The sequence below is a fragment of the Caloenas nicobarica genome, chromosome 33 (assembly GCF_036013445.1).
Source record: "Caloenas nicobarica isolate bCalNic1 chromosome 33, bCalNic1.hap1, whole genome shotgun sequence".
NCBI classification, from domain to species: Eukaryota; Metazoa; Chordata; class Aves; order Columbiformes; family Columbidae; genus Caloenas; species Caloenas nicobarica.
Window position 1 is genome coordinate 524,943 of NC_088277.1, and position 21,612 is coordinate 546,554.

The following is a 21,612-nucleotide window of genomic DNA, read 5'->3' on the forward strand; positions in this document are numbered from 1 at the left end:
ATCTTCGGGGACTTTGCTCCATGTCCCCCCCGAGCACCGTCTCCTCCACGGCCGGATCTCCTCCTTTAGGGCTACCCTTGGTTTTGCTCTTCTCAAGCCTTTTTACTTCTGCTGGACTTTATCTTTTTGTTTCAAGCACCCGGTTTCCCCTGCAGATCTATCGTTCTCGGCCTGATGCGTCGCGGGGGTTCCCGCCGGCTCCTGGGATGAGCGCGGGCATCCCGTGGGGAAAAACGCTGACCCAGACCCGCGGTCACCCCCAGCGCCTCCCGCCACCCCCAAACCGACCAAACGAGGGTGAACAGCCCCCATTCCAGACGTGGCCTCGGGGGACAAAACCGGGTCTGGATCTCGAGTGCCGTCTGTCCAGCCGAGGAGCTTTAGCCCCAGTTTCACGCAGCGGGCAGCGGCAGCGAGCGCTCGGGCGCCCCAGCGCTGCTGTTACGTCCTTGCTCTTGCTTTTTTCCGCACGTTTTTTAACCCGAACCAAAGGTGCTCGAAAGGGCAGAGGAATCATCCCTCCACGCAAGATGTGCTGTGGCAACAAGGGGCCACCTCACCCGAAAGGACGGAACCCGCAGGTGACTCCTTTGGTCCAAGAAGTGGCAAAAAAACCCAAGAAAGGTCAGAAAAACAGCAACAACAAACAACAGCAGCCCCCTCGCTGGAGGCGTAAGCTGAAAAACGGACAAGTATATTTTTTTTGCAACAGCCCCACTTAAAAAATCCTTGTAATGATTCATGATGACCCATCCAACCAAAAGCAGGAGCAGGGCTGACCCACCCGTCAGCTTTTCGTGTCCTGCTAACGAGCTTAAAAGCGCCACTGAGGAGACTTGAGCCACAACCCGCTCGGAGGGAAAATCGGATCTTGCTTTCGGAGGAAGGGCGCTCTGTGCAGAAGGTAAGTGCCTTCTCCTCCCTTTTTTACCACCACTCTCCGAAATTAAACGGGAGTGACCAAAGTGCTTGCGAGAGGCAACCAAAAGTCTGAGTTTTTCAGCAAATAAAGGGGGCGCGGGGGGGCGTTTTACTCCCCCTGAACTGCTAAGGCATGCAGCAAAGAAAAGGAGTGGAAAACTAATTAATTAACTCTTCTGAAAGCTGCTTTTCTGAGCAGCTAACGGTCGGGGGAGTTCCCCGGTGCTGCATAATAAAGTTTATTGTGGTTCATTGTATCGCTACGCTACGCGAACCCGTTCTGGCGGCAGCGGCGGACGCGCCGACGGGCGGCCCCGAGGGCGCGCTTCTGCACGTGTGCCCGCCCAGAGCCCCGGCCGGAGGTTTCCTGCAGCCGGCTCTGGCCCCGCCACGCTGCCGCGGGGCCGGGGGGGCCGGTGGCGGTGCCGACCCTGACGTTTCCATCTCCGCTTCTCCTCCTCCAGCGAAGCCGATGCGGACGGGCCGGTGGCTGCTGCTCGCCGGGCTGGTGGTGGCCGCGCTGCTCCCGGCGGGGCGGCCCACGGGCGCCCAGGACCCCGGCGACACGGCCAGGTAGGGGTGGTGGCAGAGGGGGCCCGGGGGGGCGACAGGGGCTGCGGGAGCAGCTCAGCCCCGGGGTCGCCGCTGCTGCCGCTCTCCCCGCCCCGGGGCTGCTGCGAAGCGGCGGGTGGGTTTATATTTATCCCCAAAAGCCACCGCCATGTGTGTCCCCCCAGGATCGCTCGGCTGTGTCAGCCCGGAGGGGGGGCACGGCGGGACAGACGCTCTGGGGACGGTACTGAGCCCCGGGCTGCACCGGCGGCGGAGAAACCCTCTGGGGACCTCCTAAAGGGGGGACACTGCGCGGGGGGGACCCCAGCGTCGGGTCCCGCTCCTGGCGCCGCAGGAGGTTGGTCCGAACCTCGGGTGACGCCACGAGGGGACCGGGCTGGAGCGCGAACCCACGGCAGCCGAGCGAGACGTGCGGGAAACGACATGATTGCACGTATCTCATGCCAGGAACGACGCTCGGCAGAACCCCCTGAAACCAAAAATGAATTTTACATGTTATCGTCACCGCTCTTCTGGCGGGTGCTCCGCACAATAAGTGCCTTCGAGGGCACGGCCGCTGCCCTGGGGACCCCGCAGGATGCTGTAACGCACCTTCAACCACGTTTTCTCTCCTCCCCGGGGCAGGCGGCAGCCGAACGAACCCCAGAGCGCCCGGAGCTCCAAGCGACACTCGGAAGGAACCTTCACCAGCGACTTCACCCGCCACCTGGACAACATGAAGGCCAAGGACTTTGTGCACTGGCTCATCAGCACCAAGCGCTACAGGTGAAACGGATCACGGATAACGGACCGCGCCGTTTTCTGCATTTTCGGGGTGTTTTTTTAATTTTCTCCTGGGTGTTTTCTTCTTTTCAGTAGCTCCGCAAAGAGGTTCCTGAAGGATTTGCCCCGCGGCACCACCTTCCCGCTGCTCCTCTAAGTCATCCCCAAAGGCAAAGGTGGGGAATTCAAACCAAATAAATCACTTTTAAATTAAAAGCCACGATTTTTTTTAATTTAAAGCCACAAACGGGCGGTTCCGGTGCAAAGCGCGGCTCCCTGCGCCTAATGCCGCGTCTCATTTTGGCTGCCTCACGTGGATTCTCCCATGGTTTTTTGCTATAAAATAAGAAGGAAAATTAAGCTATTATGGAGGGATTTCATAGTTTAGGATGGGATGAGGCTGGTTTAGTCTTATCATGCTTTTTTCTGACATTTCACACTTTATTTCATGGTGGGATCATCCATCATTTGCATTTCTAGGGCATATTATCATGTTTCGGTCTCGTCACAAATGAGAAAAATCATCACCGCTGTTTCAAGACTCCTAAATTGGTTTTAGGGGGAATTTCTTTTCTGTTAAGCTGCTCAGATTTAATTTTTTAGGTACAATTACATGGCAAATCGAGGCATCAGCTTCCCAGCAGCATCGTGTTGGACCCTCCGCGGGAAGGATTTACCCATCGCCTGTGTTAACCTGCTCGGTGCTTCCCGGTCGCCCCCGAAAATCCAAATATCCGCAATTCCAAAATTCCTTAAAACCCCCAATTTCTCTGGCTCCATTTGCTCTGTAGCCACAGAACCACAATCCCCAAAATTATAATAAAACCTTTGGTGAATGCAGCAGCTGATTCCTGGTGTGTCCAACCCACGCGGATCCCGGCGAAACTGAGGCATTGGGCTCCATCGCCCCATTTTTCTCTCAATTCCTGGACTTTCGGGTAAAAGGCGAATGGGGATGTGCCTGCCTGACCCCACCAACCTGCACCAAACGGGATTTTGAAAGATATTTTTAAAAATAATATATGAAAGATAACTAGAACTTCTATGGATTTAACTAAATTGCGAATGGTCAAAGGGTCCTAAAGCCCAGGGAGATGAATTCTCCCCAAATCAGTGCTGCCCACTCCCCCATCACCTCCAAGCCCCCTTTTAAAGCCCCAGATATGCCTCCCGCCCCTCTCCCCCCTTCAAAAGACACGGGAGGGTCCCAGCGAGACAAATGAGACTTTTATTGTGTTATTTTCCCATTACGTTCAATGGGCGAGAAGAGAAAAATCACAGACAGACGCGGCTCTGGGGGCGGAACCCACCGGGAACAGCAACAGACGGGACCACGAGACGGCAACACCGGTTACGGTTTGGGGTCCACAGAATGAACCCAAAATTTAACAAAAAAACCCAAAACACACACAGAAAAAACAAAACGCACCACACGACACACACCCCACAACGCAAACCACACAAAGATTCAACGTCATAAATAACAAATTCTCCTGGTGGATTCTCCCCCCTCCCACCATTTTATTTACAAGACGGAGCGTTTCCAAACTAGATCCTCTCTTACAATAAAATAAATACATCTCAGCATCTCCAAAATGAAAATAATTTCTGTATTTCTACATGCAGCGCACTGGGGGGGGAAATAAAAATAATAATTAAAAAAAAAAATGTGCCAGCACCTTAATTATTACATTTTACATCTTTTTTCCCCCCTCCCTTAGGGATCTCCACGCATTGAGTTTTAGGAAACTTCTTTTGAAGGGCTCACGGGAGACTTGGGAGCTGGTTTAAGGCACCAAAAATGAGGAAAACCAGCCAGAACTGACCCCGCCGCGACGGGAAGGGGCTTTGCTGCCAACTGGAGCATCGCAGGTCACCAAAGCCACTGGTTTCTAGTCCTAAAGTGACTCCAGGAACACCCTGGAGAGGGTTTTCCCCCTCGGATACTTTTCCTCTGCCCAGGGAAATATTAGAACATCCCAAAATACGGGTTCATGGTGTATGTGGGGGTTTCACGGCCTCTCGGGGGGGTTACAAGTACTTTTTTAGGTGGCCCAGAGTCACGTTATTAAGCAAGGCCTCGGCTATCACTTAATCAAACCAAAAAATAACACTAAAAGAATTCTAGCCCTGCAAACAGCAAACACGAAGCTTCAAGCGGAGAAGGCGCCCGCGCTCCCGCCCCGTCCAGGCTGCTCTCATCCCCACGCAGCAACTGGAATTTTGCTTTTCCCCCTCCCGTCTGCAAAGGAGCAACGACTCACCCCCCCGCTGGCGTTTTGGGGCTCGATGCGGGAAAAGGGACGAGCGGGAGGGGCCGTGTGCCCGTCCCGGGCGCCAAGAGGCTGCAAAGGGGACGTGGGGACGCTGCAGCCCCATGGCCCCGATGTAAAGAGGAATCCTGCCCGTCCAGTTTACAGCCAGGGGACAAGGCAGTGGCATTTCTGCCTTTTGCAGCCTGCAGAGCCGAAACAAAAATGTTTATAGACATAAACCTAGAGCACAGGGAGCAAAATGCTTTTCCTTTGCCTTACGCCAACCGCTCGGATGTTCTCACACCAATAAGGGACATAAGAGTGAATTAAAGCCAGGACCCCGAACCAGACCAAAAACCCAGTTGCGATGAGGGAAGCAGAGAATGTATCAAATATAACAAATTATTTTGTACATTCAGACTTTATATTTCGAAAAAAAAGAAAGGAGAAGAGGAATTAGATATTTAAAAAACCAGCGCTGAATGAGAAAGCGGCAGCGGCGCCTCCGCAGAACCGCGACGGGCGCAGGTCCGGAGGCTGAATTCCCCTCGGTGTGCTGCGAACGCCCAAAGAACAGCGAGGGGAACCAAAAACATCCAAAACCACCCGTGTGGCTTCAGTGGGAAGCCTCCAAGTGGAAAAAAAGAAAAAAAACAGAAAAGAAAGAAAAGAAAAGAAAAGAAAAGAAAAGAAAAGAAAAGAAAAGAAAAGAAAAGAAAAGAAAAGAAAAGAAAAGAAAAGAAAAAGAAAAAGAAAAAGAAAAAGAAAAAGAAAAAGAAAAAGAAAAGGAAAGAAAAAGAAAAAGAAAAAGAAAAAGAAAAAGAAAAAGAAAAGAAAAAAGGGGCTTCTCCCCGTGTCTGCGTTTGGCACATCCCTGAGTCACGCTCTCACTCCTCTCCTTCAAAGTCAAAAATTCCTAAATGTGGAAACTGGGGGGGAAGAAAAGAAGAGAAGAGGGAGAGCATCAGAGAGGAGCCGCTTTGCAAACGCGGGTCTTTCCCAGGGATGGGCCTTTTTTTGGCAAACCACGGGGAAAACGGCCGCTCGCAGGGCCCCAGGGGCACGCACGGGCCTTTACCTCTTTCCTCCCCGTTTTCAGACCGTTTCTGTGTTCATAGTCAGGGCCTTCCACACGGTGGTTTTCGACATTTCATCCGAGATATTAATCTCGGAAGGGTCAGCCCTGCAATAAAATATTTTACACAGGTTATGGGAACTGATGCCACCGAGTGCATCAGCAGGAAGAACAGGGGGAGCAGAAAAAAATAAATAAGTAAAAAAGATCAAAGCTCAGCACAAGCACAGGAGGTTTTGCTGGGCGAGGAGTTTTGGGAAGCAAGTCTGAGAGCTGAAGAGCTACAGCAAAGGCTGAAGTTGCAGCTCCTGCCTCACTTTTAAATATAAGCATCGCCAGCTCCCGTAAAGTCATCAACGGTGCAAATTTTGGGGGTGAAACGCAAGTTGTGCAGCTGCTCTGCTTGGAGCCAGAGCCTGCAATCCCTGCCCATAAACTGAATTTTCCCACCAAGATAACCGCTGGTTTCTAAGGGATGCTCGATAAAGGCGCAAGTGGAGAAAACTGTGCCGAACACCTGCAAAATCATTTGGCGCGTGGTGGCTCTTTACCTGTCACTGCTTTGCTTTGGGGGACCCAAGACGTTGCTCTTCCGCAGCTTCAGCTGAATGGAACTGGCAGCAGCAGCTTCCATCATCTTCTGGGACTCCTGACGGAAAAAGGAACGAGTTGAGCTGTGTGTCTTTGGTCAGACGTGAGCTGAACCCCCGTCTAAGCACCGCGCCCCCCGTCCCGCTGAGCCCTGCGGCTTCGGCTCTTGGTGCCGCAGGGGAAAGAACTTTCACCCCAAACATTCGGGGGGCTAAAGGCACCATGATGAGCAAATCTTTCTATAATAATTTTAAAAAGATATATAATTTTTAAAATTATTAATTTATAATAATCTCTCTATTCAAGTGTTAAGCTTGCTGCTAATTCAGGAAAAAAAAAGAAAAGGTTACAATGTGGGATCCAGGCTGCTGGGAACGATTTCTACCGAGTATCTTCCCCCAGGATGAAAGGCAAGCTGTGGCAGGAACACCAGTCTCACAGCCGGCGGGAGACGTCCCGCCCCGAGCGCGCTACCTCCTCTTCTTTGGCTTCCTTTTTGGCATCGTCCAACTTCTTCTTCTTGCTCTCCGGCACCAGGTCGTCCAGAAAGCTGAGCTCCCGCTTGGAGAAGCAGACATCCAACATCTTCCGGACAAAAACGAGCGCCAGAACCTGCAGGGATCAGAGGGAAGAGGGGGTGAGGCCGGCGACGACGCCGCGTCCCGCCCCAGCGCCGCGGGTACCGAGATGTGCGCTCTGACCATCATGGGGAAGACGATGGCGGCGGGGGACGCCTTGACGACCCAGAGCAGGACCAGGCAGAGCAGCTGGATCAGGGTGAACAGATGCACCTTGCGCAGGGGCACGTGCCGCAGGTAGATGAAATCCGGCTGGTGCTTGGCCGGCATCCCAAACAGCTTCAGACGATCGAAGAACTGCCAAATCAAGCAGGAAAAGCTGCCGCCTCCGGAGTTTGTGGCCCCGGCGAGACGCGGGGGGAGTTTCTGGGATCGGTTCCCCCTGGGAGCAGCACCCGTTTTCCCTTCAGCTAGGATTTGCCCACCAAATTCCAATTATTCCACATTATTCTATTATTAGCATTTCTTGGCCCACCGAACCCCCACCAAGGATTTGCAGCAGTGGCAGAAACCGCCATCTCTTCACACCAAATTGCCCCATTTTCACATAAGCAAACACCAACCTGCACTAAGCACAGAGCCCCACACGCCTCCTGGGCCTCCACCACGCTTTCCCTTACACTAAATATTTTAATTCTTCGCTTTCATAGAGGTTTTTCCCCTATGCCGCCTTTTTCCTGCTTCTACAGGGAGCAGACAGGCAATAAAATCCCCATACCTGAATTCCTTTGAGTGACGACACCCCCATGTAGAGAAAGACGCCGTAAAGCACAGGCATCGGTATAAACTGAAAAAAAAAGCAATTACTTTTTTTTTTAATTACATTTTATCACTCTCTTCCACAGGCATGGCCTAAAGCTTTCCATTGTCCGCAGGGTTAGAGGTTTGTTGGATTTTAACCATGAGAGATTCCGAGTTAATGTTCTGCTTTAGGCTGCACTTTTGAGTTATATTTCCTCATAATAATCCTGTTTTCCAGAAAGGTCAGAGGAAAATAGGCAATTTCACCCATGCTACCATATGCCACGTTCTGCGACGGCAGAAAAACCATCTCAATAAATTCTTGTGGCAACACGCGAAAGCAACATCTCATCTCAGGCCTGGAGAAGAGGGACTATTTTCGTGTAACCTCCAAAAATCTCATGGTTTTGGGGTGTTTTACGTTTTCCTCTTACCTTTAAAACAGAAGTGAAGAAGACGGAGCAGCCCATGAGCACGAAGATCATCAAGCCGGTGACTCTCTGCTCTCGGATCCCCACGAATTTGGGTTGTTCCCCCGGCGCCGAGCTGTCCGACTCCACTTTGAGGCTGTTGACGTGGGTGATGGAGAGGACGGTAGCGGCCACGAACCAGGGCAGCCCCATGACGGAGCACACCCCCAGCATCACCGCCACCACGAACAGGTCCAGGTGGTACCCGCAGCCTTTCTGGGGGGAGAAAAACAAGAAACGGGAGCATCCCACGGCACAAGAGCCAAGACAACGTCTCAAGTGGGACCCGAACTCTGCTTGAGCTCAAGGCAACTTCTTGGAAATTTAAAACAAAATGACTAAGGTAGACTGAGGAAGACTGAGGAAGACTGAGGAAGACTGAGGAAGAGGTCGGTCTTTGCGCAAGCACTTTATGTGAACATCTGGCTGGAGTTTAGCGGATTTGGGGAGTTTGTGAGATACCTACTAAAAAAAAAACCTGACTATTTTTTTAATTCGTAAAGAAATTTCTACCATGTGACACTGAGTTATCCCTGGCAGCGCATCAAAACGATTCGTTCCTCGAGCCGCTGCTGACATTTTAAAATAAAAATGCATTTCTTTAGCATTTTGAGATTAATTTGCTCCTCCAAAAGATGGCTCGTCCAAACTCCCCTGCCGTCAGCGGTGTCATCAGCCCAGCAGAGCATCCTGCCACGCGGCCCAGCGCTGTCCCAAGCCAACGTCTTCAGCAAGTGCTTGGAGCAGGAGCTTCTCCCCTCCCGGCAGCCCCGGGTGGGCTGGGGTCGCCTCTGCAGCCCCTCACCTTCAGCTTGTGCTCCTTCCTGTTGATGATGACGGTGGTGATCTGCTGGTCCATGAAGACCAAGATGGTGCAGAGCAGAGCGGGGACGAACGCGGCCAACACCGTCCACCATGGGTTGGGACCTAAGGGGTTGATGATCCACCCGCGGTCATCTCTAGTTGGCTGCAACAAAGCACAGACATCAGGATCATCTCCCAGACGATTGTCCCTTCCATCCCTGGGTTCGTCTCCCATCTACCTTGAACATGTGGGGGACGTGGAGCTTCGGTGACGGGATCCCCATCGAGAAGTCAATGAGCACCATGGTGACGATGGTCAGGAAAACAGCAAAGTCGCTTATTGTGGACCGGATCTGGGGCAAAAAAAATGGAGCTGAAAGGGGCATCGCAAACGGGGCCAGAACGAGATGGAAAAGTTGGGGACATCAACAACATTAAGGCAGGTTAATGAAAATCCCACCACCCTGAGGACATGCAGCCAAGTCCCTTGGTTACATATTGCTGCTGTGTTTGTGCCTGGGAGATCTGGTGTCAGGCAATAAAAAAAAGTTTAATTAGGTGGAAAAGGGTGGTTTTAATTCAAAAAAAAAAAGTTAAAAAATAAGGCAGCAGATGTCTGCCCCTACAGCCACACTCACAGCTAAAATGGGAATAAGGCACTCAGGCATCATTTGTTCTTCAAAAGGAAGAAACAGTGTCTTTGTGGCAGCTCCACATTTGAATCAACTCTCCCCTTGAGCACATGATGCACAGAAGGTGAAGAAAAAACCCACCACCTTGGAAGACCTGATTTCCCACCGCCTGAGCAAAAAAAAAAATCACCCGGGGGCAGGTTTTGCGCTCATGGAAACAAGTGAGGGACGTCCAAACCGATGGAGAACTTGGCCTTCCAGGTCAACACTTCCCAGCTTGGCCAAGTGGTGGCAAATACTGCTGAGCGCTCCAGAAAAGCCATTTTTGGGAAAGGAGTGTGGCGGCTGCTGCCGGCCACCGTGTTCTACCTACTCTGGTTGGGAAGTAACGGCTGGTTTTAAACTTCTTCAATAAGCCCGACAGGATGAAGGTGGAGAAGAAGAGGATGCAGCACCAGAAGAGGACGTTGGGCGCGTAGGGGCCATCGTGTCCACAGGCGGTTCCGTAAAACTCTCCACGCAAATACCGACAGTCCTGGAGAAACAGAGCGTGAGGACACAAGGGCAGCGCACGTGCGGGAAGGAAACCGGGGGTCACTGGGGGGGTTTTGAGGATCTCGGGCCAAGATCCGGGACCTCGCGGCTGCTGCTGGGGATGGAGATTTAAGGAGCAGCAGCAGGCGAACAAGTGACATGTCAGAACCGCAGAGGAGGGAGATGTGACGGGACGTGACGCCACGGACCCACGGCACGTCCTCCGCTGGGATGGCTGAGACAACACCCGAGGGGAAGGAAACGCTGGGAATTTGGGGGAAAAAGGGAACGGGTTGTTGCTTCCAGCAACGACCGCCCGAGAACTGCTCAAACGTGCAAATTCATGCACGGACCTACAGACAGCACTTAAAAAAGCAAGGCCTGGAGTTATTAGGAACCAGTTAAGGCAGCCAATTACTACCTGCGAGCATGAGCTTAAGTCCTCCAATAATCAAACCACCCACTTAACCTCGCTCCCGGTCAGAAATATCGTCCTGCAGAAGAGTTGGGGACAATCGTCGCCCACCATGTGGGGACAAGGTGGACAGACAAGGTGGACGCACAAGGTGGACTCTCCTTCCCAGGACCGCGTGGGTGAAAACCAGGCATTAATTTTAAACAACAACTTTTCGCAGCAGCACCAGCACGGCTTGAGGCCCATCGCCACCTGAAGGGCTCCGACTTTGGCACCACGCGAATGTCCCCGGACCTGCTGGGGTGGCCTGGGGCACTTACAGACACCGTGAGCTTGTCCCAGGGGACCCTGGACACGTTGATGCGGATGCTCTCCCAGTAACGCAGCGTTTCGTTGCTGACGGCCGGCGGCGAGCACCTACAGCTGGGAGAGAGAAACCAAGACGGGGATGAGGGAAAAAGCAACGGAGACGCATCCCTGGGGCATTTTTAGGAGAAAGAAAAAAATAAAATAAAATAAACAACCCACTAGTAGAGGGTGAGGAGGTTGAGTTTGCTGTGCTTGTGCACGGGGAAGGTCTCTCCCAGGCGGACCAGCTTCTCCAGAGACTCGTACATGAAGATCATGCAGATGAGGGCGGCGAAGGTCTCCTCGGTGAAGCGGGTGATGTAGCACACCAGGCAGCTGGCGTCGGTGGCCACCAGCACCACGCAGAAGAAGGCGGTCCAGAGCCCGATGCACGCCCGCAGCGACAGGTAGGACAGCGCGTACTCCCTGCCGAAGCAAAATAAACCCCGGGGTGGAATAGAACCAGCGGGAAGCTCCGCGCTGGGCCCTCCCGCGGGGAAAATCCAGAGAGATTCAGGAGCACAGCGAGGCTGCGGGTGGGAAATGCGGTTTCCAGCCTCCGGTGCAGGGTGTGGAGCCGCACGCTGTTTAATTATTGTTATTTAGCAATTATCTTGGGTTGACGCCTGGGAAGAGAATGAAGGTCAGGTCCCTGTTGGGGAAGGTGGTGTTCTCCGCATCACCCCAAAGCCTCAGCACCGAAACCGGGGGGTTTTGCACCCAGTCACCGACTAGCAGCAAGCTGGGGCTTAATAAAAAGATTAATTGCAATAAGCGTGGTTAATCTCGCATCAAAGTCAAAACAACAAAAGGACTGCCATGGAAAATATCTATTTCACATGAAAAGCTCCTGCTTTCTCAATAAAAACGCAAAATATTTCGGCAGAAAACTATTTGGATATTTGGGCAAAATGTATTTCAGCTTCCAGCAAAAATCAGGCTTAAAAAGCGCCGGGTTTCTACTCGGAAGAAAGCAAATCTTCCCTCGTTCCCAAACCAGAGTGATTTATCCCATCTTGGGCATCCATATCCCTGTGGTTTCTCCTCCTCCCGCTGCTTCGCTTTAACCCTAAAAGCCCCAAACGACCTCATCCATCCTTTAGAGACCGAGAGCTCTTGCACCACCACGTGCTAAAGCAGCCGCCTGCAATGCCTGTGGCACAAAACCCGGCTTAAATCTAACAGCTACCCCTGAGAAAAATCAAATAAAAACATCTCTTCTGCATCGCTGCCTCCCGAAGGCTCCCGCACCCCCAGCCGGCCTCACTTGCAGAACTTGTAGAGGATTTTCTCGAAGACGAGGACGGGGCCGGTGCTGCCGAGGATGGTGAGGGGCTGGCCGGCGAAGAGCGAATAGACGACGCCGGTCATGGACGCGCCCAGCAGCGACTCCATGGCGCTCTGAACGGGGAGAGAGCAAGCACATCGTTAGGGGATTTAAAAAATCCCAAAGCAAAGCGCAGGGAAAGGGATTCGCGGGAGTCGGTTCGCTCACTATGTGGCCGTCGGTGGCCTCCCCCAGCAGCCCCCCGAAGGTGATGACGGGGGACATGCAGGCGCAGTAGAGGAAGAGGAAGGACGCCAGGCACTGCAGGCTCAGCCCGTCCCCAAAGTCGCTCCAGAACCACGGGGCTTTGCGCTTCACGTCCAGGATCAACCCTCCAAAGAGCCTGGGGGAGGGAAAAAAATACATTAACCGGGCTCCTGGAACATCCTGTGGAGTTTTCTTTGCTGCAGAAGAGCAACCACAAGCACAGAGGAACTTCCATTGCTCAAAAGAAGTAGGTTCCTTTTCCCATTTTACACCCAGGAGAAACTGAGGCACACAAAAAGAACCCAACGACACAAAAAGAACCCAACGACACAAAAAGAACCCAAACCTGAGAGCCCACCCCCTCTTATTGCAGCGGTTCCTTACTTTGGGAAGCAGCAGAGCTCTGCTGGGGGTATTTATACATCTGCTCCCCCAAATCACAAAAACCCGTGTGCAACGATGCTGTGGCTGAGCCCGGCTGCCCCATCTCAGGGGACCAAATGAGTAAAGTGCAGCCTCTTCACTGAAAAATGAACCCCAAAAACCTGCTAGAAGGGAAGGTGCATGCTCGGATTTTAGATACAAACAGAAAAAAAGAAAGAAAAATTAAAGCTCGCACCTTCCAGTCCGCTCCAGTTCGGGGCCGCTGTGTTTCTCCGGCTTGCTGTGAGAATCACTGTCACCGAGCGCTCCCGGCATCTTCCTTTTTTCCTGATAAAATGGAAATAAGATAAAGAGATGTATTTGTAGCCACTGGCTTGTTTTGCTTCTGGTCCGTGTCAAACCGGGACCTTGTGAACTGGGGTCCCCGCGGCCCCGCTGCCGTCCCGCACCCACCTGCGACGGGAGGTTTTTGGGGGGCTCGATGCGGATGGACGGGTCCCACTCTCCCGGGGGCAGAACCGTCACCTGGTCCAGGAACTCATCAATTCCGGCCACCAGGTCCGCCCGGTCCTTGGCTTTGTAGGCAACGCCATGGAAAACCTGCCCAGGGGAGACAACCTGGTGAGAGGACAACCCAGTGCCGGTGTCCTCACCCGTGCAAGGAGCTCTTGGCCAAACGCAAGATAATTTTTCCCCAAATGTCCTGTTGGAAATGGCAGGAAATATTCCCCCAAATGGAAAAATCTGGGCGTATTTTGTAATTATCTCTAGGAAGCTCCAGTCCCCCACGGCACCCTGGAGAAGGACAAGGTAAAGGATGTACCCAGGGTGGGATTTCAGCCCCCGGGACATGAGGTGACACAAATCTGCATGTTCGCTTTGGGATGAAAACGGGGATTGGGTTATTCGGGCAGCCGGGACAGCAAATCCTCTTCCTCACAGAGACGGGGAGAGGAGAAGAAAGCCCAAAAATGACGCGGAGAGATCCTTTAACTCATCCTACCTCATCTGTCATGATAGTGGCCATGGACCTGCCGATCTCGTGATACCGATGGGCTTTTCCTCCTGGTCCAAGCAAAACAAACAGGAACCTGGGCAAGGAAAATTAAATGAGAGAGAAGAACGTGGCTCAACAGGCACCAAAGAAAATCCCCAGGACAGCTCGAGAGGGGACACATAGGCTCACCGAACTGATCGCAAAACTAATTTTTGGGCCAACTTCCCTTAAATTTGACCAATGGGTTTAAAAGCTACAGCAAGGAAGGGAATAATGAAGGTGAGGAAACGCGGGTGGGAGAACCGTGTGCGTTCCCTTGGGATGCCAAACCGACGCGCGTGATTTCATGCTGTCTGGGTTTTTTTAAATAAAAGCTCAGTGCTTCTCGTTCAGACCTTGTTGGGACGGGAACTTCGGTCATGCCGGGGAGCAGGACGGCGGGGGTCAGGCGGACGAAGGCCACCACGGGCTGGCGCAGGAAACCCAGCTCTCCCACCAGCACGTTGGACGCTTCAGCCCCAGTGGGGATTTTCTTCATGAAGTGCAGCTCCGCCTGGGGCACCACGAGCCACTTTCAGGCCATTCCCCCAAAAGCCAAGCCCGCAGCACTCCGCAGCACACCCCGCAGCCGGATTCGCAACGAATCCGGCCCTAAAGGCGTCAGAAAGCTGCGAGCATCTCACCTTGCTCAAATCCATCGTGATGGCCTCGTGGTTCAGCCCGTTTTTAGCTTCTGCGGTGGGAGAAGGATGGGGGGTGAGCGTTTGGGCTGGTAGGAAAAAGAAAGAGACTCAGAAAGAGGGGCAAGGAGCAATCGGGACACTTCTCCTTTGCCAGGACAAGTCTAATGGAGCCAAAGCCCGGCTCAAACCTTCTCCTGATGCCAAAGCCTGGCTCAAACCTTCACCTAGAGCCAAAGCCTGGCTCAAACCTTCTCCTGATGCCAAAGCCTGGCTCAAACCTTCACCTAGAGCCAAAGCCTGGCTCAAACCTTCTCCTGATGCCAAAGCCTGGCTCAAACCTTCACCTAGAGCCAAAGCCTGGCTCAAACCTTCACCTAGAGCCAACGCCTGGCTCAAACCTTCACCTAGAGCCAAAGCCTGGCTCAAACCTTCTCCTGATGCCAAAGCCTGGCTCAAACCTTCTCCTGGCACCAGGCCCCTCACCTGGCTTGTCGAGGACGTGCAGGTCCGGCTGCCTCTTGCTCACATCGGCGAAGGAGAGGACGATGGGGAGGAGGTTGTTCCTTCTCTTCTCGTTCTGGTGGTGATGCTTCTTCAGAAGGACTTCACGGACCTTCGCCCGCGTGCGCTGGTCAAAGTCTGCGGACGGTTCTTGCTGGGTCAGGATCATGTCTGGGGGTGGCAGAGGGAAATGAACCCATCAGAGCAGAAATTCCCCCAAGTTCCAAGTCCTGAAGCCCCCAGGGAAGTCTGTGCCATGCAGGACACCCTAACGTGGGCTCCGATTTGCTTAGCAAGACATTTTGTTACAGATCAGCCTTTGCAGCGAAAGCGAGAACTTTCTTTTGCTAAAAAACATCACCAAAGTGCTTATTCATCACTCCGCTAAGATAATTATTTCCCATTCTAAATAACGCGATTTTCCTGCCTGATCTGGCCTCTCCACCCGCAGCGGCCCCGGTACCTGCGATCTCCTCGATGCTGTTGGCGCAGATGTCCAGCAGCACCGTCCCATTGAGGATGCAGCTCCGCAGCTCGAAGAGGCTGTGCAGGGACAGCGTGGCCACGTAGGGCTTGCTCCAGCGCTCGCCTCCGTCCTCCACGTCCTCCTCGAACTTCAGCCACCTGCAAACGCCCGGTGCCATCAGCCCCACCACAAAACCCCCCTCCCAGCTCCGCAAACCTCTTCGACAGAGCTCCAGGGTGGCAGGAGGAGGCTCCTCGCGGCGGCGCCCGCAAAAGCTCTGCGCGGAGCCCGCAGGCGCTGCAGGGCTTTATTTACCGCGCCGTCTCCTTCCACTCGGCATCTTCATTCCCTTTCAGGCAGATCTCGTCCAGCTGGGTGAACAGGTCGTGGGGAACGTGCTCCTCGTCCTCCTCGGTCCCCAGGATGAACTGGACCCGCTGGGACGGGGTGTCTGGGGACAGAAGACAAAGCCCCGACCTGTTATTGAGCTTAAATACAGCGCATCACACTCATATGCAGAGTCACCATCGGATCGGCACCAGTTCAGCCATAAATATTGGGCTGGTTCCCCTCCCCGGGGTCTGTCTGCGCTTGCACAGAGCCACGGAAAAGGACAACCATCTATTCACCCTCCACATAAGGATGGGCAGCTTTCCCTCCCGTATTTCCATTTTTAAAGCCAGGATCTCTCTAAGGAAGACGAACCTAAACCCATTATACATTAAAAAAAAAAAAAAAAAAAAGCGCCTTAAAAAAAAAAAAAAAAGAAAAAAAGGAGAAAAGTGGCCTTACACTGGCAGTCCTGCCCTGCCGGGACAGGTTCCTTCTCCCGCTCCCGTTTCCGATGCTTCTGGCCGTGGGGCCGGTGGTGCCGGTGGCTCTGCCGGACCAGCGGCATCCGCACGCCCACGTACAGGGTCCGGTGACCTGCGCACAAGCAGCGTTTGCAGCAGAGACATCGCACAGAGGCTTCATGCAGACGGCACCGTTACCTCCAGTTTCTCTTAATTTTATTTTCGCTGTTTCCCTGAATGTCACGGACATTTTTTTCCCGAGCCCGTTTTACTCGAACTTCGCCACAACAGAGCGACAACAGCTCCAGGTCATCTAAAAGTGCCCAGAAAGTACCAAACCTCTTCTCAAATTCCAGCTTTGGCTGGACAAAGCTCAGACTCGCTCATCAAGCAGTGACAGAAGGTATTAATAAATATTTTTAAAAGCTTTGGATGGCACAAGGTGACAAGAGAAGATCAAATCAGGCCCATGATAATGAACTCCAGAATGAAAAAAAATAGAAAAACACAGCCTGGTGTTCGCAGCCATCAAATTATCCTCCTGACCTCTCCAAACAAAAACAAGCTGGGGATTATCCAGCCCCGTGGCTAAGACTCAGGCCGTGGCCTCCGTCAATTTTTCCCCCAATTTAAAAGCCGCAATATTAAAAAAAAAGTGAAAATAACTGCTTATTTATTTAGAAGCCGGCCACGTTTCACTGACGTCGAGCGAGGGACATCACAGGGACTTTGTGGAAGGGGAAAAGAAGCCGAGACTCACCCTCCAGCTCCTCCTTCTCATAGTGAATATTGACCACGTTGCTGGTTCTGCCCTGGTCGATCACGGCCTCTTCGTCGGGTCTCTGCTCAGCAATGAGAAAAATGGAAAATTGGGGCTGGGTCCCCCCGAGCACGGTCCCGCGGCGCCGCCCGCCTCCTCCTGCACTACGGCCCGACACCCGGGGGCTGCGGGGGCTCTGTTCCCCCACCCAGACAAAACAGCCCATAACGTCACCTGTGTTGGGTGGAATGGGAGCCTGGGAGTGTTTGTGACGGGGGGGTACGGCTGAGTGTTGCAGGTTGAGAGAAAAAACCCTGCCTTGTTCTTGCGGTTCCTTCCACAAAATAAAGGAAGGGAAGGGAGGGAAAGGAAAGGGGAAAAGAAAGAAGGAAAAGAAAGAAGGAAAGGGAAGGGGAAAGGGAAGGGGAAAGGGAAGGGGAAAGGGAAGGGGAAAGGGAAGGGGAAAGGGAAGGGGAAAGGGAAGGGGAAAGGGAAGGGGAAAGGGAAGGGGAAAGGGAAGGGGAAAGGGAAGGGGAAAGGGAAGGGGAAAGGGAAGGGGAAAGGGAAGGGGAAAGGGAAGGGGAAAGGGAAGGGAAAAGGGAAGGGAAAAGGGAAGGGAAAAGGGAAGGGAAAAGGAAAGGGAAAAGGAAAGGGAAAAGGAAAGGGAAAAGGAAAGGGAAAAGGAAAGGGAAAAGGAAAGGGAAAAGGAAAGGGAAAAGGAAAGGGAAAAGGAAAGGGAAAAGGAAAGGGAAAAGGAAAGGGAAGGGAAGGAGAAAGTAAAAATAAAATAAAGTCAAATAAAATAAAAGGGATTTCCAAATGGGGAAAGAAAAAGAAAAAGGCCCTTTTTCTCCCAGCAAGCTGCAGGCTGAGCCGCGATCCCTGCAGGACCCGCTGGGCGGCACTTGGGCCACCACCGACCGCCCCAGCCCTGCAGAACCTGCAGGGGCCAAACGGCACCTCCCGCCCAGCCAGCTCGGCCCGAAATCTGCTCTTTCTGCCCCAAATCCCCACTTGGAGCGACTCGCGTCATCGTCACCACGCAGCAGCAACGCTGGGACAGCGCGCGCGCCCGGCCCCTCGTTAACTTGACGAGGAATAGGAACAAATGAGTGGGCTGGTCCCCGGACACTAATTTCTAAGGTGACTTATTGTGCGTCCCCGGCAGCTCCGGGACTCGCCGCATTGACCAGGAGCTGGATTGTCCCGTGGTTCCCATCCAACAACAGCCGGTGTCACCTCCGTCCCCTCCCGGCAACGCGTCCCGCTCCCTCGGGTTGGCCAAAAAACCCAAATCCCAACCTCGGAAAAGGGACGGGGTGACAGGGATTGATAAATTAGCTCCAAATGGCAATTTAGATTAAATTGCGGTTGATAATATCAACATTTAAATAAAATCGCTATTAAAATAAAACCGCGGTTCAAATAAAATCGTGGTTTAAATAAATCACAATCTAAACTTGCAATTTAGATAGAGTCGCCATTTAAAGAAAGTCGCAATTTAAATAAAGTCTCAAGCTTGAGCGCCTTACAGGAGTGTCGGATTGGGAATAAACGGAGCGATTTGGGAGCTGCAGCTGCCAAACTCCCCACAGGCCACACGGGGAAAGTCTCCGTCTCTCTTAGAAAATAGTTTTGCCCCCATTTTCCGACCGGTGATGCTGAACCTGCCCCCTCCCCGGCAAAAAGCGTCTCCCCCCACCCATCCCTCTGCCCTGCGGGGAAATTCCCTGGGGATTTTGGGGGAGTTTCCCCCCTTTTTGGGGAGTTTCCCCCCTTTTGGGGGACGCCCGGCCGCACTACCTGTAGCTCCTCCAACAGGGTCATTCTGTGACTCCCCCGCCGCATCCTCACGTCGGTCACCAGTTTTTTGGGGACAACTGAACCTCTGGATCAATTAGGGGGGACACGAACCCCCCGGGCACCCGGAGCGAGCGCGGCAGCGCCCGGTGCCACCGGCTCCAGGTACACAAAACCCAACCGATTCGGAATCTTCGGCACGGGCACGGCCGTTACTTAAAGCCACGCAGCCCAACAGTCTTCCCGCTCGGAAAACTTGGTGGATGGCGGAAAAAACAGCTGCGTTTTGAGGAAAAACTCCCCGGAATGGAGAAACGGGGGGTCAGTGCCGCATCCTGCCAGGGCGAGGGGCACAAGAGGCGTTTGGGTGTGTTGAGAAGTGGCCGAAATAGGAGTGAGGTGCAAAGCGTTGGGAAAACACACATTTTGGGGCAGCGCTGACTGTCACCAGCGTTTCCTGCACAAAATCACGGCGTTTCGGGTAAGTCTGGCTTTGGCACGGCCCTTCGGCGCTTCAAAAACCCCCCTGGCACGGCACGGAAACGTCCAGATAGGCGACATTTTTCCCTCTCCGCGCTTCCCCCAGCTGTCTCCAGCTCCACGTTATTTTCCGAGCTGAGCTAATTCATCATTTCCAACCTACAAATTCGTTTGCTCTAATGAATTTCCTCCCCGGCGCCGCTCGGTGCAAAGGTTAACAGCCCGGCTTGCCCTGAAAGGCGACACGGGGTGTAAAACAACACGGCGAGGGAAGGTGACGCCGAGGCCTCACCGCTGAAAATCCCCCCGCGATCCAAACTCGGGTCCCCGCTGCTTTTTTATTATTTAGTATTAAAGCTTCGGGAGCGAAAAACAGGAGGAAACAGGACAAGCGGGCAGCTCCGGAAAGATGCTCCGAGCATCCCATTGCCATCGCAGCATCCCTGAAACCAGGGGATGTCACCAGGGGAAATGTCCCCGCTCAAACCTCTCTAGGTCACGGTCAGGCCACCCGAATGGACTCGGAGTGGTTATTGCGCCGAGGAAATCGCTGGAGGGGTTAAGGATTTAATAGAAATGCGGGGCTGTGGGCCCGCGGGCTCGGGATGGGACGGAGCGGGAAGGAAAGAAGCCTCTGGAAAAGCAAATTATCCCATCCCCGGGTGGGCACCAGCGCTCGCAGGTGCTGCAGCGAGCCCAGCGCATCCTCTCCCCGCGTCCATCTCAAGAAAACTTCTCCACGTTATTATTTTGCTGCCATATAATTTTTTTTTTTGGTCCCAGCAGGAGACAGAGGAATTTTTAAGAGTCCTGCCTCAGTTTACCTGTCTCAGCGCGACAGCAAACTCTTTCCCTGGGGAAGCTTTGGTGTGATTGGGGAGGAGGAAGAGCACAAAGCGGAGGTTTAAGCCCGGCTTTGAGTCCTCCTGGCGCCCAACGCATCGCGGGAGGAGGGAAATGTCATGTCCAGGCCCCCCCGAGCCGTCACACACAAGCAGGACCAGCCACGGTGTCCACGGGGACAAACTGGGGGCTGCTCCGGTGGCGGAGCGGGGGACCCCCCCTCCTCACCCCTCTCCATCTCCATCCCACCCGGACAAAGCCACCGTCCCCACGGGGACCCCCCTGTCCCTGAGCTGTGACGGGGACCAGAGCCGGGTGTTTGTAACAGGAGGGGACGCGTCTCCGGAGCCCCAAAATGGGGCTGCGGGGGGGGGGGACACAGGTCACGGCCCAGCACCGCCAGGACGTGACTGTCACCCCTGTCCCCCCCGCGAGCTGCAGTTTCGTTTGTCACCCAGAGCAGCTTTCCAGGCGGGCCCCAGGGGTGCAGCGGGGGGGTGCTGGCAGAGGGGGGGCCCCCCGGCCACCTGCACCCCAAGGCCGGGCGCACCCCACGCGCGCCCGGTGGGGACAATAGCTGAGCCCCCCCGGGTGGCCCGGGGCTCTGCGGGGACAGCGGCCTCCGTCCCCCCACCCGCAGCATCACCGGGGGGGCCACAGCGGACGGGAAAAGGGGGTGCGCAGCGAGGACCCCCCACCAGTCCCCGCGCAGGTGAACTCGCCCCCTCCCGCGCCCCCCCTCCACTCCGCCTTGCCGGTGCCTTGCGCCCCCCCTCAGAGGCCTGGCACCCCCTGGCAGCCCTTTGCCCCCCATTTTACACCCCCCCGCCCTGCGGATGCCCTTCACCTGCCTCTGCCCGCCCCGCACGGCCCCCCCCGCGCCCCCGCTCCACAAGCCGGGCCTCGCCGGCCCCCGCCGTGGCGCCGCCGCAGCGAGCAGCCCCCGAGCGGCCCGCGGGGCTCCGGCCATCGCGGCCCCACCTGGTAACCGAGCATCCCATCGGGCTCGCTGCTGCCGGCGGGCATGGCGGGGCCGGGGGCCGCGGGCACCCCCGGGCCGGGGCCAGGGGGCCGCTGCAGCCCCGCGGAGCTCACGGCGGCTCCGGCATCGCCCGGCGGGGGGGGGGCCGGACCCCGCCCAGCCGGGGGCGGGGGCAGCGCCCGGGGGCGGAACTGCGGCCTCGCTCCGGCCCGACCCCCACACCCGGCATCACCCCCCGTCCGCGACCGCGCCTCCGCGCCCCCAGAATCACCCCCCACCTCCAGGGCCTCCGCGCCCCCCAGAATCACCCCCCACCTCCAGGGCCTCAGTGCCCCCCAGAATCACCCCCCACCTCCAGGGCCTCAGTGCCCCCAGAATCATCCCCCCGATCCCCTCCAGCACCACCCCCAATCACCTTCCAGGGCCTCAGTGCCCCCCAGAATCATCCACCCCCTCCAGTATCTCAGTGCCCCCCAGAATCATCCCCCTGATCCCCTCCAGCATCACCCCCAATCACCTCCCAGTATCTTAGTGCCCCCCAGAATCATCCTCCCCTGATCCCCTCCAGTATCACCCCCAATCACCTCCCAGGGCCTCAGTGCCCCCCAGAATCATCCCCCACCTCCAGGGCCTCAGTGGCCCCCAGATTCATCCCCCCCGGTCCCCTCCAGCATCACCCCAAATCACCT

The 21,612-nt window shown here is 54.7% G+C and overlaps 2 protein-coding genes across 2 annotated transcripts; one reads left to right on the top strand and one right to left on the bottom strand.

Annotated features, from left to right (window-relative positions):
* The first annotated feature begins 1,393 nt into the window (after positions 1-1,393).
* LOC136000403 (pro-glucagon-like) lies at positions 1,394-2,263 on the top strand. The gene is made up of 2 exons (XM_065654183.1): positions 1,394-1,494; positions 2,119-2,263. The coding sequence occupies exons 1-2, from the start codon at positions 1,394-1,396 to the stop codon at positions 2,261-2,263; spliced, it is 246 nt and encodes an 81-aa protein (XP_065510255.1).
* Positions 2,264-5,366: 3,103 nt separating this feature from the next.
* Positions 5,367-20,967, bottom strand: SLC4A8 (solute carrier family 4 member 8). Its single transcript, XM_065654506.1, has 25 exons — positions 20,923-20,967; positions 16,819-16,900; positions 16,057-16,191; positions 15,580-15,715; positions 15,262-15,422; positions 14,781-14,969; positions 14,298-14,383; positions 14,010-14,167; positions 13,621-13,708; positions 13,071-13,217; positions 12,853-12,944; positions 12,195-12,369; positions 11,967-12,100; positions 10,880-11,125; positions 10,672-10,774; positions 9,776-9,937; positions 9,010-9,123; positions 8,772-8,933; positions 7,931-8,182; positions 7,474-7,542; positions 6,879-7,052; positions 6,652-6,789; positions 6,138-6,235; positions 5,590-5,694; positions 5,367-5,440 (listed from the first exon to the last, which is right to left on the bottom strand). Exons 1-24 carry the CDS (start codon positions 20,965-20,967, stop codon positions 5,607-5,609), a joined length of 3,234 nt encoding a protein of 1,077 aa, XP_065510578.1. The 3' UTR covers positions 5,367-5,440; positions 5,590-5,606.
* Between the last annotated feature and the right edge of the window lie 645 nt (positions 20,968-21,612).